The 17,711-nt window shown below is 22.5% G+C and overlaps 5 protein-coding genes across 5 annotated transcripts; 2 read left to right on the top strand and 3 right to left on the bottom strand. All coding sequences in view use genetic code 6, as the record gives it.

Annotated features, from left to right (window-relative positions):
* Positions 1 to 1,122: 1,122 nt before the first annotated feature.
* TTHERM_00825400 (ATPase, histidine kinase-, DNA gyrase B) lies at positions 1,123 to 4,795 on the bottom strand (the record flags this gene model as incomplete). The annotated part of the gene is made up of 4 exons (XM_001031408.2): positions 1,123 to 2,122; positions 2,333 to 3,064; positions 3,230 to 4,157; positions 4,435 to 4,795. The coding sequence occupies 4 exons, from the start codon at positions 4,793 to 4,795 to the stop codon at positions 1,123 to 1,125; spliced, it is 3,021 nt and encodes a 1,006-aa protein (XP_001031408.2).
* Positions 4,796 to 7,089: 2,294 nt separating this feature from the next.
* TTHERM_00825380 (WD regulatory protein, putative) lies at positions 7,090 to 9,054 on the top strand (the record flags this gene model as incomplete). The annotated part of the gene is made up of 1 exon (XM_001031406.1): positions 7,090 to 9,054. One exon carries the CDS (start codon positions 7,090 to 7,092, stop codon positions 9,052 to 9,054), a length of 1,965 nt encoding a protein of 654 aa, XP_001031406.1.
* Positions 9,055 to 10,446: 1,392 nt separating this feature from the next.
* On the bottom strand, positions 10,447 to 10,890 carry TTHERM_000825379 (transmembrane protein, putative; the record flags this gene model as incomplete). The annotated part of the gene is made up of 1 exon (XM_012799654.1): positions 10,447 to 10,890. One exon carries the CDS (start codon positions 10,888 to 10,890, stop codon positions 10,447 to 10,449), a length of 444 nt encoding a protein of 147 aa, XP_012655108.1.
* Positions 10,891 to 12,594: 1,704 nt separating this feature from the next.
* Positions 12,595 to 15,133, bottom strand: TTHERM_00825370 (outer dense fiber protein; the record flags this gene model as incomplete). Its single annotated transcript, XM_001031405.2, has 18 exons — positions 14,938 to 15,133; positions 14,849 to 14,874; positions 14,734 to 14,789; positions 14,599 to 14,655; positions 14,456 to 14,477; positions 14,330 to 14,396; positions 14,177 to 14,240; positions 14,021 to 14,119; positions 13,909 to 13,967; positions 13,745 to 13,849; positions 13,581 to 13,686; positions 13,480 to 13,524; positions 13,365 to 13,424; positions 13,173 to 13,311; positions 13,002 to 13,126; positions 12,857 to 12,942; positions 12,730 to 12,801; positions 12,595 to 12,671 (listed from the first exon to the last, which is right to left on the bottom strand). The coding sequence occupies exons 1-18, from the start codon at positions 14,972 to 14,974 to the stop codon at positions 12,595 to 12,597; spliced, it is 1,302 nt and encodes a 433-aa protein (XP_001031405.2). The 5' UTR covers positions 14,975 to 15,133.
* Positions 15,134 to 15,726: 593 nt separating this feature from the next.
* On the top strand, positions 15,727 to 17,170 carry TTHERM_00825360 (hypothetical protein; the record flags this gene model as incomplete). Its single annotated transcript, XM_001031404.2, has 2 exons — positions 15,727 to 16,837; positions 16,896 to 17,170. The coding sequence occupies 2 exons, from the start codon at positions 15,727 to 15,729 to the stop codon at positions 17,168 to 17,170; spliced, it is 1,386 nt and encodes a 461-aa protein (XP_001031404.2).
* Between the last annotated feature and the right edge of the window lie 541 nt (positions 17,171 to 17,711).

Raw genomic sequence — 17,711 nt, 5'->3', positions numbered from 1 at the left:
TATTTTTCTCTTTTTGCTTCCAATCAATCAATATACCATTATTATTTTTATAGATCAATTTATTAATAATTATATTACTACTTCTATTTTCTTTTATACGATGCTTAATTTTTTTACTTAATAACATCTATTTAGATGGTAATAAAAACATCTTTAAATTTAATTAACTTTTTCGACACATCAATCATAAGTTCTTTTTGGATATTTTAAATATTTAATAAAGTAATACATATAAAAAGTAATTTTTAATATAGTTGATATTATTTTTCTTTCTGATTAAGCTTAGTTAAATTACATATTTAGAGTTTTTTCTATTATTTGCAACATTTTTGATATATTAAAAAAAGGATTTTATAGAATTTGTTTATATTTTTAAAAAATAATGGATTGATATTGTCTATTTTTAATAAGCAAAACTCATTCAATCTGGAATAATTAACATTTTTTATTTATGATTGTAGATTTGATTTGGTTATTCTAGAAATTTTATTAATAATTACTGGTTCTAAAAATTAAATGTAAATTTTAAATGAATTAATAAAAACAGTGGTTAAACAATAAAATGAATTAAAATTTACTCTAAATTAGAAAAGCTAATTATTTTAATATCATATTATAGTTTTAAACGCCAGAAAAGGCTAATTTTAATCTAAATTATAAACTATAAGCTTAACATTAAGTTTTATTGTAAAAATAAATTTTAAATCTAAATATTTTTATTAGGTTTTATTTAGTCAAATAAAATTTAAAAATTTAATGAATCTAAATATTTAAATAAAATTTAATGTAACTCTCTCACTAAGAAGTTATATTTTTTTATTATAGTATTACAAACAACAAATATTTACATGAATGAAATTATGAGATCGTTATTTTATAATTGCTGGACTTCTACCAAGTACAAAATTTATTATTAATTCTAAAAAAATCTACTTTCTTTAATTAGATTGTTGAACTATAAAATAATTATAGTTCTTTTAAATTTAAGTTCTTAAAAGATTATTTTTAATTTTTTGTTAAAAATATTGCACATTATTTATGGGATTAGTAATATTAAATCAATATATATATCTTATTTCTTATAAATCTTTGGTTGAATTTAGATTAATTTTACATAAAATCTCATTTTTAGTTCAAACTTTTTTCACTTCCAAAGGTTTTAGTTGTCTTAAATTAATTTGGTGATTAACTTGGTTAAAATTTACATTCCTTGGCTATATTAATAAATTATTTGCTTTGAGTAGGACTATTAAAATGATATGCTTTTTAATCATCCTAGTTTTTAATTGAAAATTTAACATAATCTAAGCCTGAATTATTCAAATAAGGGTTAAAACTGTTTTAATTCTAGTTATTTGAGTCATTTTAAATAATAATACCAAAATTTGACTCATTGTTTAATTTTTTAAAAATTGAAGAAGATCTTTCTTTGTTTTATTAGAAAATATTATCTTCCTACAGAGAGTAGTGCCTTTTTCTATCTTCGATTTCTTTTTAATTTTTAATGTTAATTTATGTGTTGCTTGTACTGTAATTTGTGTTATTAGAATTTTTTAAGCTATTTTAAAAGATTTGATTAATAAAAGGAAAATAGGACTCTTCTTAATCCTGCTGATTTAAGTTACTTGAAAGATTTTGCAAAAATTTTTTTGTTGGAGACTGAATTATTTATAATTTTGATTAGTTAACAATGTTTCCAAAACTAGATTTATGGTTTTCCTCAATCCTAATATCACTAATATTATTATATTCAAATTCTTCTTTAGTAATTTATTTAATCTCATTTTATCTCAAGTTATCTCTGTCTTCTTCCAGTTCTTTTATATTGATTTGAGTTACATTTTCAAATCCCAAAAATGAACTTTCTTCATCTTATTATTCTTTATTTAATATCATTTTCTATTCATTTTTATATTAATTTTTTAAAGTATCTAAGTCCTGCTAAAATAACTAATTTTAGAATTAAATGTGATTATTGCTTTATGAAAAAACACTCATGTTCTAGTAAATATAGAAGCATATTTTGCTGCCCTTTCCATTTCTTGTGAAGATAAAGAGCTTTGAATAAGGTCCTAATACTCTGACAATCCTTTGACTATTTTTAAGTCCAAAACAGATAGACCTTATAAATTAAATTAAAACAGAATTAAAGTTGTATTTATTTATTTATTTATTTATTTAATAATTTTGAAAATTTTTTTATTTTTGTCAGAATATCTAAGGAGTTTTTTAATCTTTTTATTTTAATTTAAAGTTTGTTTAAAATTTTGTTTCTCATCAAAATATATTTTTTTTAATTTTTAATTATTTATTAGCTGCTAAAAAATTTTACCCATAATATTATTCACTAAATTGAGGATTTTGTACATTAAGAAGTTAGTTTATTTATTCAAGTATATTTTCAAAGCCTCTTCCAGAGTCTGTTACTTCTACTTTGATAATGGTAGAGAGCTCATTTTCTCCAGGTATTTCAGTTAATTTCAAAACAATGTAGCCTTTATCTGTATTTTCAAATGAATTTTATATTAGGCTGTAAAAAAGTTATTTAATTAAAGTTAAATCGGAATGCAAAAAATTCAATTGATTTTAGTTATCTTTTGATAAATTGTCTTTGCTTATAAAAAATTTAATTTTTTTCTCTAATGCTTTAGGGTTTCCTGAAAAAGTATCATATATTTCATCTAAAACTGCCTAAATAGAAAACTACTGACATTTCGTTCTAACCTTTTACTTAGCCCATAGGAAGTGACTTCTTATATTGTAAATGCTGTTGTAGAGAATTGAAGACTCATACTTTAAAGTCTTCAAAAAAATAGGATTTTTTTTGAAAATAATTTCCTTCAATTAATTGTCTCTTAGCTACTCTGTAATTTTATACATATTTTTTCCTGTATTATCGATAAATTTCTAAACGATCTACTCTGCTCCTCTATTTTACTTTTTCAAAAATTATATTTTCTCTTCATCAGATTCATCTTCAATTACTATTAAGCAAAAGTACTATCCAACATTATAGTGAATAACTTTAACTTTATATCTTCTGAGTTGTTAATCATCGCTTGATCTATATATAAATTAATTTGTATTAAATTTTAAAATATATAAATGAAAAATAAATAATGCAGCAAAAATAATTAATTAAAAATTTAGATTACATAAGTTGACACTTATTTTTTACCAAATATGTTTGCTTAATAAAAATAAATAAATAGCTTTAATAATCCATTACTTGTAAAGTCCTACGAATGTTTCTATCAAAATGCTTTCTTTATCAGAACTAAAATTGTTACTGTTTGCATTTTTTTTCTTTTTATTTAGAACCCCAAAAGTTGAATTTTATGATTTTCCTTTAGCGCTCTGCTTTTCTTGTTCAGAATTAGTTTTCTTAAAGGAATTTGATATTTTTTGAGGTGTTTTCATATATAATTCACGTTGATCGTTGGTTTAAAAAAAATTAGAAGGTTGGTTAATAAAATTTTATTAATTCTATGTCAGTTATTTAGAAAAATTGCTAAGAGAATTTGACTGATCCACTTTTTCTTATCCTTCATTATTTGACTTGCTTTTTATCTACTTAAGATTCTAAATTAGAATAGGCGACTTGCCTTGATTGATCTTTTTATCTTTTGAAATCTCCCTAAATTTTGAACTGATATATTACTATAGACTAGAATTATTTATTTATTAATTAACTAAATCTACATTTATAAATTTCTCAATATTGCTATTTGATAGCGTTAAATCAAAATTTATGTATTTTTCAAGTTGCATCTTCCTTGAAAATTCACTAAAACTTTCGTTGTTGTTAAACTAGAAGCAATTTTTCGCATTTTGGTTAACTAAATCTAAATCGATTTTGTCTAATTTTTCATTATATTATACTAAGATTATGCTTGAAGGTAAGGCTTTTTTCATAATATTCAGCCACTTAGTTTCTCTCTCTCTCATTAGGAACATCTCTCTTTATGAGCGATCTCTCATATACTTTCCAAAAATAGTAAATAAAGAAATAACAATCAAAAATAGGTGAAATGTTGTAAATCCATAGTCTAGAAATGTAATTGCGTATACTAAGTAAGCAGTAACCATACACATTGAGTTTAATAAAAAATTTGTTCCAAGCATAACTACTGTACTGTGGCTTGTCCCATGTGCAACTATTCAAAATATATAATATTAAATAAGCTTAATTCTTTAGACTTTTTTATTTTATAATTTTCTCATTTGTAATTGTCTTTAAATTCAGAATTGAGTTTCATTACTTCTATAAAAAAAAGCCATCAAAACTTATGGCAAGCTAGTTTTTTAAAGAATATTGTATTATTCGAAAAGACTTAATTTTGACCAAAAAAATTGACCTCATAAAGGTCTTTTTTGAGAAAACAATCTAGGCGAGCTATTAAAATATTACTATAAATATGAATTAAAATTTACGTGCATATACAAAAAGAATATGAGCTCCATATTTATTAGAAATATCACTGTTCAAAATGTATAAATAATAAATATTAACAAACATTATCAGCAGATGATATAAAGAGAGGAACATATTGTATGACAAAGGTTTGTATTTAATTGAAACAAGAGCTACTAAAGAAATAACCATTAAAACTCCCCAGCCCATGGCCACTAAATTATCTCCTCTGTTAATAGAAATAATAATAGAAGGGAACTAAACAAGTAATGCTATGCTTCCTAGTAACACTTTTATTATAAAATAGTCGCGATTGTATGACCACCAAAAGAACTCCTTCTCTAAAGCTAAATCTTCAAAACTAAGAGTAAACTTATTCATTTTTATTTCCTTTTTTCTTTATAAAACCTTTAAAAATGTTTATTTGCAAAAGACCTTTTATGTATTTTATAGGCTTTTATTTGAAAATTTAAGTCTACTTCTCCTTTATTGTTCTCTTTTTACAATTTATTAACTTATTTATTTATTAAACTAGTCAATTTACTAAATTTTACATAAAATTTTAGTTAAGCGACTCATTTTGAGAAAACAAAATTAATAATCTAATATTTCAATATTGCTAAATGATAGGTAGGTAAATAATATTAATTAATTATTATAGATTATAAAAATTAAATATGTAACAAAAATAAATTCCAAACAAAAAAATTCAATGATCTAATAATAATTTAAATAGAATTCCAATTTATGTGATCAATATAATCTTATATTTACAACAATCTATGAATACCAAATAGATCAACTCATTTTATAGATAATTTTCTAACAAAAAATTATTTTGTTTAAGTTATTTTAAAAACTTAGCTTAATTTTTTTTATCAAAATATTGTATTGTAGATATGAATATATATAGTTAACCTTTAATTATTTACATGTATATCTGCAAATTTTTTAGCTGAATTTGATTATTATTCATTAAGTTTTTATATAATTATTTATTTATTTATCCTTATTAATTAGCTTTTTAAAAAATAAATTATTTAAATACTAAATCTAAATAATACCTAAGATGATTATTTATTTTTATGATTTATTATTGATTAACTTTTAATTTATAATTATTTACGACCGATGAGAACTATTAAATTAACAATTTAAGCTAGCAGAAAACCTATACAAAAAACCAATATCTTAATAATTATTAATAACAAGCATATTTAATCTTTTATTTTCTTTTTTGATGTCTTCTAATCAAAGCTAATATATTTGTTTGGTAATTTAAAAAATTAGTCATGACTTTACTATCTTTATTTTTTTATGATTAAGTCTTTATTTTGAATTTTTGACAATAAATGAGAAATCCTAATTTGATAAATGAAGATAGCATAAAACCTATTAACAATAAATTATTTAACTGAAAAAATAACATTAATTTATAAGATTAGAATAATTTATTTTAATAAATATTTTATTTTAAAAATAAATAAAATAGAAAAATAATTAATTTTTTTTAATTAAATTTAATAGTGTTTTATGATATAAAATAGTATAATAATTATGGTTATTTAAATAAATTATAAAATAATATTTTCTTTATATTTTATGTGATTATCTTAATGAATTCTTATAAAATTAATATTAATGTAAATTTATTAGTATAAAATTATTTTTGGCTTGATAATTTTGTATTTTGAAATTCTATTATGGTTTAGATTTTATAAATAAATTATTTAGCTACTTGCTTCAATATAAATTTTATTTATTAATTTAGACACATAATAATTAGTCGTAATTTAAATTTAAAGGCGATCATCATTTGCAAACAAAATAAATAATTAATTTTTAATTGTAAAAATTTATTTAGTTTAAATATTTGTTTTTGCGCAATAAAAAAAACTTAATGAAAATGCCTAAAAAATAAAAATTTAAATTGACCATAAAAAATGATGAAAAATAAAAAAGAATTTTAAAATTTTTTATAAAATAAAATAGCATTTTAAATTTAGAAAAAATAGGAAAGTAGAATTTAATTTAAAATTGAGAGATAATAAAAATAAAAATTTAGAGCAAAAGGTACAGCCAATAAATATATTAATGTAGTATCTTAATAAATCAAATAAAGATAATATCAATAATTTGTTTGTCTGTCAATATATTTTACAATTTGATTTATTTAGCGGTACAGAATGATTCTTTTTAAAAAACATCAATAAATTTAATATTTGCAAATGGTTTGGAGTGTTTTATTTTTAATTAATACTAATAAATAATAATAAAAAAGGATTTCTGTCAAGCCTTTAATTTTATTTGTCAATAATTAAAAGATATTTATGCAAATAAAAAATATTACAATTGCTGAACAAAATCTTAAATAAATTAATCATAATATAAATTCCCGCAAATTGATCGGCTATCTATCTTCAATATAAATTATTTAAATCATTAAAATTCAAGCAAATTAAACATAAAGACAAGATAAAGCGCAACCTATTTACCAGTGGTTTCTAACACAACTAATACAGCTTAACAGTTTTGAATATCCTCATCTTTTAAAGCATATACAATTTCTTATTTTTTATTGCTAGCCTCTCCTCAGCTCTTCAATAAATCCTTTCAGACTCCGAAAATCAACTTTTATTATTTCTTAATAACATTCCTATTTAATAATTAACTCTATGAGTGAGATATAAATTGAAGAATAACCCTTTTGCTTTAATATAGGATTAAATGAAAATGAACTAAACTCATCCTTCTGTTCACAAAATATTGAATAGGAGCTTTACAAAAAGCAGAATTCTTAAGCTAGTCTCTATTTTTAATCTATTTCTTAGTAGGATAATACTAGTGACAAGAACTAAAGCAGCTAATCTCAATGTCCTCCTATTAATTTCAGCAATAATTTTTATCATAATTTAGAATAAATAATGTTTAGTGATGATGCAAATGACAACCATTCTTCTTGCACCAATACTAGCAGCAACGTTTTTAGTTTAAAAAAAGAATCAAATCCCAGTTTCCGTAAGTAGTCTTCTTTTAATCTTGATAAAAAATAAAACTCCTCCTAGAACTTTGATAATTGCATACAAAAGCTTAGAAAATATGAGTCTGACGACTGTAAAAACCAATTGTCTTACGGATTTGCTACCACAACTAATGCAAATACTGAATTAAGTCTCTCTAATTAAAACTCCTTTTCATCAGCCATAAGCACTCCCTTTTCTCGAAATACTAAAAAATAGAATAATGCAACATTTTCAGCTCATTCTTAGGATTCAAGTTTAGGCTATGAAAGATTCATTCCAACTAGAAAAAATAATAAGATGTTTATTAATTTTTAAAATAAAGACTCTTCTGATATGACAAAGAAATCTTCTTAAATAAAAAATGACCCCTAAACTGCATGCTATTCCCAAAATAGCAATGAATCTTTCTCAATTGCATCTCTTTATTAAAAGCATATCTTAGATACTTCAGATAACTCCAAGATTCTCTCTTTTAATGGAAACAGACAGTAAAACACTAACTCTGCATTTATGTCCTAACAAAAATCAGGGTTATATTCATAGTAGTCTATTATGGAATAAGAAAATATTAATGATGAAGATTTCTTTAGGAGTAATGGATAACTACCAAGTTAAAGCTCCTTAAGCTTTAAAAAAAAGTAATCTTTAGTTATCACAGATAGTACAAAAATCTTAGATGCACCTGGTTTAGAAGATGACTACTACTTGAATTTACTTCATTGGAGTGCATAAAATGTCATCTCTATTGTACTTAAGAATGAAGTATTTGGCTACAATTATAGTAATAAAAAAATTTTTAGTATGCAAAAACCTGATAAAAATAACATATATAAATTTACATCTGTTAAATTTAGCAAGTCTGGCAAGCTGCTGGCAATCGGAGACTCACTTGGAGGTGTATAAATTATAGATGCTGAGACTCGTAGAGAAGTAGCTTTCTTTTAAAACCATGAAGATAGAGTAGCTAGTCTTTCTTGGATAAATGACGAAATTTTAGCAAGTGGTTCAAAAGATAGAAATATTTATTGTCATGATATACGTGATAAGAATATAGTCCGCAAATATCAAGGACATCGTAATGAAGTTTGTGGTCTAGAATGGTCATGCGATTAATAAACATTAGCTAGTGGAGGAAACGATGACAAATTATTTGTTTGGAATATAGGATACAATCAGCATTAGTATAAATTCTCACAGCATAAAGCTGCTGTAAAGGCCATTACCTGGAGCCCTCATTAACATGGTTTGCTTGTTTCAGGAGGTGGCAGTCGTGATAAAACTATTCGTTTTTGGAATATTCATACAGGAAAAGAAGTTGATTGTATTGAAACAAGCAGTTAAGTTTGCAGTTTAGCCTTTACTAAGAACACTAATCAATTTGTTTCTACTCATGGTTATGCAGACAATGAAATATATGTTTGGAAATATCCTAACCCTCAAAAAGTAAAAATATTCCAAGGCCACTAATAAAGAGTTATTTACATGGCTTTGAGCCCTGATCAAAAATAAATAGTCACTGGAGCTAGTGATGAGACTCTTCGTTTTTGGGACGCCTTCCCGGATGCCCCTTCTTTTAAAGGACCTGAATCAACTCTTAAATTTTCTGATTTAAGATGATGAAAAATAGAAAAAAACATTTAAAAATTCAACGAAAAAACAAACAACAACTCAAAGAGCTTATATTACAAATTTCTCATTTGAAAACTCTCTATTTATAATACTAAATAAAAGATCTTATCCTTCTATTCAATTTTCAAATTACTCTAACCTTATTTAATCATATTAACAAATTTAATTATATAAATAAATAAATATATTTCATACGTTTAAATTTTGTAACTATATAAATTATAAGTAAGTACTATACTATTAAATAACAAGTCTTTAAAATAAATACAAAACATCTATTTGTTCTTTTCTTCAGATTTTAAAAGCTCATTCTTTTTTCCAAATTTATTTCAATTATTATATTAACCATAAACACTAATATTTTTTTTAATTATTTCTACTTTACACTTATAATTTTAAAACAAACATGCATATAACATTTTTTAAAAGGGTTTCAATTAAATTTATTATTAATTAAGGAGGATTTACATTATTTAAAACCTATATTTAGAATTTATTTGTGAAATTTAAAGTAAAAAATTTTATGTCAAATGAAAAGTTGGTATATAATTTACATAATAAATAGGTTATTGGTTTTATTTTATTAATAAATATTGAAATCTTTAAAGTATTTAAATTTATTTCAGTTATAGTCACTACCTAATATTTCTAAATTTTAAGTTGATATTTTATTCTCACTTAAGTATTCCCTCAAATCTGGATCATCTTAATCAAATGATGCTTTATTTTAGAAATTGATATAATTTTGTTTTTATATTTAAAGAATTTAATCTTCTTATTCTAGATTTAATTTTAAATCAAACTATGAATTCTAACTATTACTATGTGTTTCTTAAAGTAACTTTTTAGTTGAGTTTTTACTGAGTGAGATTAAGTGTAATTTTTTTGAACTATTAGTTTTTAATTATTAGCCTTGGTAAAAAATATTTTAAATCGGTAATTAATCTTAATAGTTATTAATTTATTGTTGCTAAATTTATGATAACTATGTATCTTATTATTCATCTATGTTACTTGGACCTGCACTTTATACTTAAGTAATATTTTTTTCTATATTCAAATTCTCATATTTTTTTAAATTGTTATTTTAATGATTATCTCCAAATATATATTTATTCACATATTTAGCAACAAGAACTTCACATTTATTTAAATCTTATTAATTTTCTAAAGAAGAAAACATTTTTTTTCCTCTTTAAATTGGATTAAATTTCATTTGCAAATATGTCTATTCATTTTTTTCATGTATTATAGGTTAGTTTTAGTATAAATCAAGTTATTATTACATTCCTTATTCAATCTATTGTAAATTGTAGTTTTACTATAACTCAGTCATCATAATACTTTGCTTCAGCTTTTCACTAAATCTCTCATAAAAATTCAATCTTTTTTTATCTTTTTTCCCTTATGATTAGGTTAGTCTTACTCTTTTTTCCCTTTCAATTAGATCAGCAGTTTAAGGAGGAGGAGGAGTAGGTTTGAATTAGTACTGAGAATTATTAACAGAATCCTTTTTAATAGTAGAGCTGATATCTAATTTGTTAGAATATTTTGATATCCTAAATTGATTATTATATTATTTATCTTATTAGCTTGATTACTTCTAAAATATTTTATTTTTTAGATAATTAAAAACTTCTTTTTTATTTACATTTTGATTTAAATCTAAATCGAAATTATAAGAATTTTGCTTATATATCGAAGAGTTAAGAGGATTAAAAGTTTTAAAATTAATTTATTAATCATATTAGGACTATTCACTTACTTTTATTTATTACTCAGTTTCTAAACTTATATTGTTATTAATAGTTCTACTCCTGTCATTATTGACTACAATTATTTGTGAGTTATTCAAAAATTTATTAGTTTCTTTTGTAGAACGATGAGATTAATTTCTATGTCCCATAATTAGTTCTAATTTTTTAGCTAAAGCTATATCTTCTCTACTTTAAATAGAAACATATGAATTTTAGAGATTATCTCTAAACGATAATTAATTCTTGAATTTCTTAATTGTACTTTAGCTATTTATTTGATTATTTCTATTCATAAGTTAATCTGTTGAGTTATTCATTTCTTAACCTTAAATTGAATGATTTTCAAAATCAGAGCTATTGGTTAAAAGGTAGCGTTTTTAAGATGTACAAGCTCTCTTTTAGTTATTTTCTTATTATACTTCGTAGAAGGATTCATTTTTACTTTTAGATATTAAATTTGTATATTTATTTTTTTTAATCTAAGATCTACTATTACCTTCACTTTCTAAATACGAAGCAGCCTGGCTCCTATTTGTGGAATAATTTTAGTTTGTTTAAAAACTTCCACTGTTTGAAGATAAATTTTATTTTTTTTTATGTTGTAATTTAGCTAATACATTTAGTTGATTAGTTTTATTGACTTGAATTTTATGAGGATATGGTATAGCTTTATACTAAATTAACTTTGCCAACTGTGAAGAATAATTTGAATCTAATGTATGTAAGTTAGAGCTGGTAACATAATCATTGCTTACTATCTAGTTAATATGTTTTTGATTTACAGTCAAAGCAGCAGCCATTGGAGCTAATTAATTGAAAAAAATAAATATACTTTTTGTTTTAAGCAGTAAGTATTTTTAATAATAATAATTTGTGTAATTTTTAAGTATTAAAAGTAATTTGACAAGAAAAAAGTTTTCACCAATTATAATTTACTAATTATTTATATTTAGATAGTTAATGATTAAATTAAAAAATTATATGCTAATTAATTACTCTTCACGCCTTCCATACAATTTATTATTATTTGTTATCCATCAAAATATTTTTTAACATTCAAAAACTACCATTCAAAATAATTATAAAAATAACAATTCATAAGTAAAAGCATATTTAAAATAATAAGTTTTTTTAATATTTTAAATTAAATTTATTTTGATTTTTAATGTCTATTTAGTTAATTGACTTATATTATTTTAGCTACTTATTAAATTTATAACATGATATCATTTTTTAGAACCTTCATATTTCTCTTCAAAATTAAATAATTCATCTTTATTTAATGTAAGAAACATAATTAAATAAATACTTTTTTATAAAGCTCCTTAAGATATTTTTTTCCCTTTTTTAAAAATAAATAACATTTTAATTGAATAAAATGACTTTTCATTTCCTCAGTTTATATAAAATGAAGGAAATTAATTAGAAATAAATTTAAAAAATATAAAAAAATTTTAATTCATGAAAAAATTTTTAATTATATTTAAGATTTTTGTAAAATAAATTTAAAAATTAAAATTAATTTTTAGGATGTAAAAGATAAAAAAAATATTTGTTTTCAAAATAAATAAATATAAATAAATTTGTATTAATAATTGATTTGATTAATAAACAAAATTGTTCAGTAAATTTAGTTAAGTTAAAGCATAAGGATTATTTATACTTAGATTCTACAAAAATATTATAAAAATATAAACTATTAGATATAAATTGTAAATATATGTATTATATATATAGTATCTTTAAAAATATAATAAAATTCGTTTAAATCTCATTAAGGAGGTTTATGAGGCATTAAGTAAGAAGGAACATCTGCAAAGAAAGGTTTAAGATTATATGCACCTGGACCTAATCATTTTTTAAAACAATTTTTTATAAAAATAAGAGACTAAAATAAATAATATACCAGGTTAGTTTATATGGGCCTTAGCTTAATCGTTAATACGCTATTAACTGGTTCCAAATCCCCATTTAGGGCCTATAATTTTATTAAATGTTTGTAAATAAAAATATTTGATATGTTCAATAACTACCTTAGATATCTCCTCCAATCTAATAATTTCCCGGCCCAGGGACAGCAGTGGTGGCTAAGAAATTAGATCTTTGTCCACTTCCAATTCTTTTTAATTTAAAATATGTTTTTGTTTAAAAATTTCTTATTAATTTGCGTTTGAATACCTTGCTGATGCAGGTCTTTACTTTAAACTAGAAAAGCTCTCGCTAGGTTAATATTAACCAGGACCAGGGATTCTAGATTTTTCAAGAGTAACTGGATCGGTAGAAGTAGACCCTTTAATTGTTAACTATAATATTTAATTAGTAAAATTCTGTAACTTATAAAATATATACCTTAGGACCAGTGTTTGTTCCTGGTAAGCTATACTATCCAGGTCCAGGAGTTAATTCAGTACAACTTAATGGCTTTCTTTAATCGTGGCCCATTTTTACAGAAGGTGTTGTTGGTCTATTATACATACGTGGCTAATATCTGTAAAAATAATAAATCTTAAAATCATTTAATTCATTAAAAGTATTATTTACGCTCCAGGTCCTGGCTATGACTAATCAAAGTAATCTTTTCCTCTTAATGAAGTTCCAATTCTGTTTTATAAATTATATATTGTCTAAAATATATAAGATTGTTTTAATTATTTACTTAAATGCTGGTGATGACTTTTTCATAATTAAGCTTGGGTTATAACTAGAATTTTAAATATTCTTTTTTATATTCATTATATTTAAAAATATATTGTTTACCTTCCAGGTCCAGGTACTTTTTCTTAATCGCCAGGTAGTTTTTGACGGAAACTCATACTAAATCCTTTTGAAGAGTTAAAACTGCTATTGAGGTTATAATTTCCAGCTATTTTGTTAATATAATTATTTAAAAATTATTTAGAGTTTAAATGAAATGAGATTACGCCCAGGAGATTGCCTAAATGATGTGTGATTAAAATCATCTCTTGTGCTTGTACCAAACCCAAATTTAGGACCTTATGCTGAATTCATTAACATTCTAGAATAACCTTTAATTTTTAATAATAATATCTTAAAAAAGCTTATTATTTTTTAATTATTAATTTACTTCCTGGACCAGGAGTATTTCCAGTGTAATATAACTCATTTCTAGTAGATCTTGGAAAGCTTTAATATAAAAACAATTAAGATATTTTTTAAAAATAAAATATATATTTTACATCATAGAAGGTCTATTCAGAACAGTTGAAGAATGTGAGTATTATCCTGGTCCAGGAGTTTTTACTCTTTCACCTGGAACACCAGCTTTTGAGGAGAAACTTTTGATAATATATCAAATATTCAGATACTCGAATTTTTTAAAAATTTAATTTTACGTATATTTTGGTAGTGTTCTTAATGATACAGAGGCATTGGGATTGTAGGCGCCAGGACCAGGTTCTAATTTAAAAACAATAAAAAGACTTAATTACATTCTCAATGCAAGAGTAAGAGATTTTTAAAAATTAGCAAATATAATAATAAGTTACAAGATCCTGCTGTGAGGGGTCTAGACTATGGCTTACCAACGATGGTATACTTACTACCTTCATTACCCTAATTTTAATATATATTTTTTTTTTAATTTATGCTAATTGAACTTCTATTTTTATTACAAACTTTGGCTTGAGTTAGTATCTATAAATTTATTTAAAAAATACGATTAATGTTATGTGAAAAGTGAAAAGATAAATAGTTTATATTTATGAAGACAATATGGTATTAAATATTTAAGAAATAAATATAGATTTTGTATTACGATCCGGGACCAGGAGAGGTATTGAGAAGGAGACCACTTCTTCCAGATGAGCCCATTCTAATGTTGTATAAGTAAAGTTAATTTAGCAAAATTAAACTACTTTTTGATAAATTTAAAAGAATGTATTTTTCTTACTTCCATTAAGGAGGTATTTGCTTAGGCTACTTTTAAGCAGAATATGAACCAGGACCCTTTCATAATTATTTAAAACTTGAATAAAACTGAATAAATTATAAGTTTCTATATTTACAGGTGTGTCATTTGATCTGCCCCTATCTTTAATAAAATTTTTGAATTAAGAAAACAATATAACTAAAATTCTATGTTTATTGATATTACCTCTTAGAGAAGTACCGAAGGACCAAGCGCTAACCATTTTAAATATTTTTTATTTGCTAAATTACTAATAAAACTTGGATAGAAGTATTTTGTTTTTTAAGTTGCTTTGAATAGATTTACTTATTTATTTGTTTTGAAATTATATATTTTATAATTGATTGATTAAACTAATCAATTTATGTTCGATTGGACTTTATTATTTATATAACAAAAAGATTGTTTTATTTTAAATATAATTATTTTTGAAGCAAAATAATCTTTTTTCTTAATAATATTTAGTTGAGTAGTGTGTAATTAGTTGCTGGATCTATTTTGATTTTAATGATTGAATTTAATAATTATAATATCTTGTAAATCTTTTAATAGCATTTTTATATAGAACGAAGAACATTGCAGAATTAAATTTTATGAGCATTTTTAATTACCTACAATTTTTGTTAAAAAAATAATTATTTTTGACTGGATAAAATTTAAAAAAGAAAAAAAATCTATTTAAATTTTTTTGATTCACTCATAATAACAGCATAAAAAATAAATATTTAGTAATCTTTAAAAACTAATATGATAATTCATGATTTATTAAATGAATCAAAGCTATTGTATCTATGTTGAAATTTAATGATATTTCAATATTTATTTAAGCAATATTCATTCACTTTACTGCAGTAATAAAAATTAAATATATTATTTAAATAAAAAATTTGAAACCTTGAAATATAAAAGATATTTCATTCATTCAAGTAAAATCAACATTTTAAAAATAAAATAAATAACATTCATTTAAGCAGAATGACTGACTTTTTTGAGAATCCAAACCTAACTCTTTAAAAAAGTGATGCAATAAATATACGTCCTAGCACATGTATGTCGAGTCACAATAAAACATATTCTATTCCTAACAGCAAAACGCTTTAAGAAAATTTAAAAGATTTGAAATAAGAAATCATAAAGTTAGAAAAGAATATTAAAGCCCCATTCAACAAAAAAGCATTTCAATTCCATGCTAATAAATCTTAAGCTAAAGGAATAGTACATCGTTTTCCAACTACTCCTGCATATGGTATTTCTCATAATATTAGTGGATAAGATTATTCAAATACTTAAGTAGAAGAATGTGTAACACCAAAATCAAAGACTACTTAACAAATTATTGGAAGATCTTCAAACCGAGAAGCTGATAATGCAATCTATACATTGATTGATGCTAAAGAAAATTTTGTCAGAGAAAAGTAAAAAGAAATTCATGAAGCAAATGAAGAATTTCGTAAACTAGTAGTTGAAGCAGAAAAAATAAAAAAGGAAGAAAACAACTTAAAGCTAAGAAGAATAGAAGTCCACTATAAAAATTATGAAAAACGTTTAGAAGAAGCAAGAAAGTAATATGAAATATAATTGACAATGCTTTAGTAATAATTGAAAGATAATATAGAAGGCGAAGAGTTGGCTTACAAAAATAATATTAAAACTAAAATAGCTCTTTTAGAGAAAAATTCTGTCTTTAACAAAGCAGATAATTCTCATCACTATAAATTAACGCCCTCTAAACTTGATAAATTATACACTAGTTCTCAAAATACTCCATATAAATCTGACTATATTAATATAAAGTAGAATATTTAAAATTTGAATAGTAGTTAAAGAGTAAATTAAAATTAATTAGAGAACTCTCTATCCACTTCCCATTTAAGAAATAATCACTAATTAAATATCTCAAAGACATACACATCTCCCAATCACAATAGTGAAGTTATAAACAGGTTTAATAATGTTTTTGACCAGACTAGAATATCAAAAATGTAAGATAATGATGAGTTTATAGATAACATATTTTTTACAAAATCTCCTTCATATGCATAGTCTAAACTGGAAAAATTAAAGTTAGATATTCAACAATTGCAAAGTAAATTTTGATTTGAAAAAACCTTTATTTATGACAAATCTTTAAAATCAAAAAATAGAAAGTAATTAAAAGAAATTCTTGTAGACCCAAGATAGTAACAGTAAGAAATCAAAAAAAGACTCACGTTCTGCTAACTATAGCCCTGTATCAAAAGAATTTTTAATGAGGTCAAAGTAAAAGAAGAACAAAAATGAAATAGAATTAAGCTCTAGTTCAGAAGACGAAGAAAAATTTATAAAAGAATATAAAAAATACAAAGACAACGTTGTCTTAAAAGAAAAAATGAGATAAAAGCAAAGCCAAGAATTTTGGGAAAATGGCAAATAGCAATGAGTAAATATAAAAATGATAAAATACTTTAAAATATTAAATAATCTTTGAAGCAATCTTTTTTATAAATGTATTTTAAAATTAAATTTATTAAAAAACAAATTAAAATTAAATTGTTTTAAATCAACAAATTTAAAAGTAAAAAAATTAAAATTTAAATGCAAATTAATATTTTATTTTAAATTTTAAATCTTATAAAAAAATAAATTCCTAAATGTTTCATGTTTAAATGACTTTGAATGAATTTTAGGTTATAAAAAAAATAAATTATTTAGTTTTAGAATTTAAACATATTAGAATATTTTGTGAACAAATAATTTTCAAAATAGTTTAAATTATTTAAAATCAAAGCCAAGAATTTTGGGAAAATGGGAAATAGCAATGAGTAAATTTAAAAGTGATAAAATACTTTAATATATAAAATAATCTTTCAAGTAATCTTTTTTATCAATGTATTTTAAAATTAAATTTATTAAAAAAAAAATAAAAATTGTTTTAAATCAACAATACAAAAAATAAAAAATTTATATTTTAATTATTTTAA

Source organism: Tetrahymena thermophila, assembly GCF_000189635.1.
Source record: "Tetrahymena thermophila SB210 genomic scaffold scf_8254440, whole genome shotgun sequence".
NCBI lineage: Eukaryota > Ciliophora > Oligohymenophorea > Hymenostomatida > Tetrahymenidae > Tetrahymena > Tetrahymena thermophila.
Note: the sequence above shows the minus strand (reverse complement) of the source record. Positions and strands in the feature narration are given on the sequence as shown.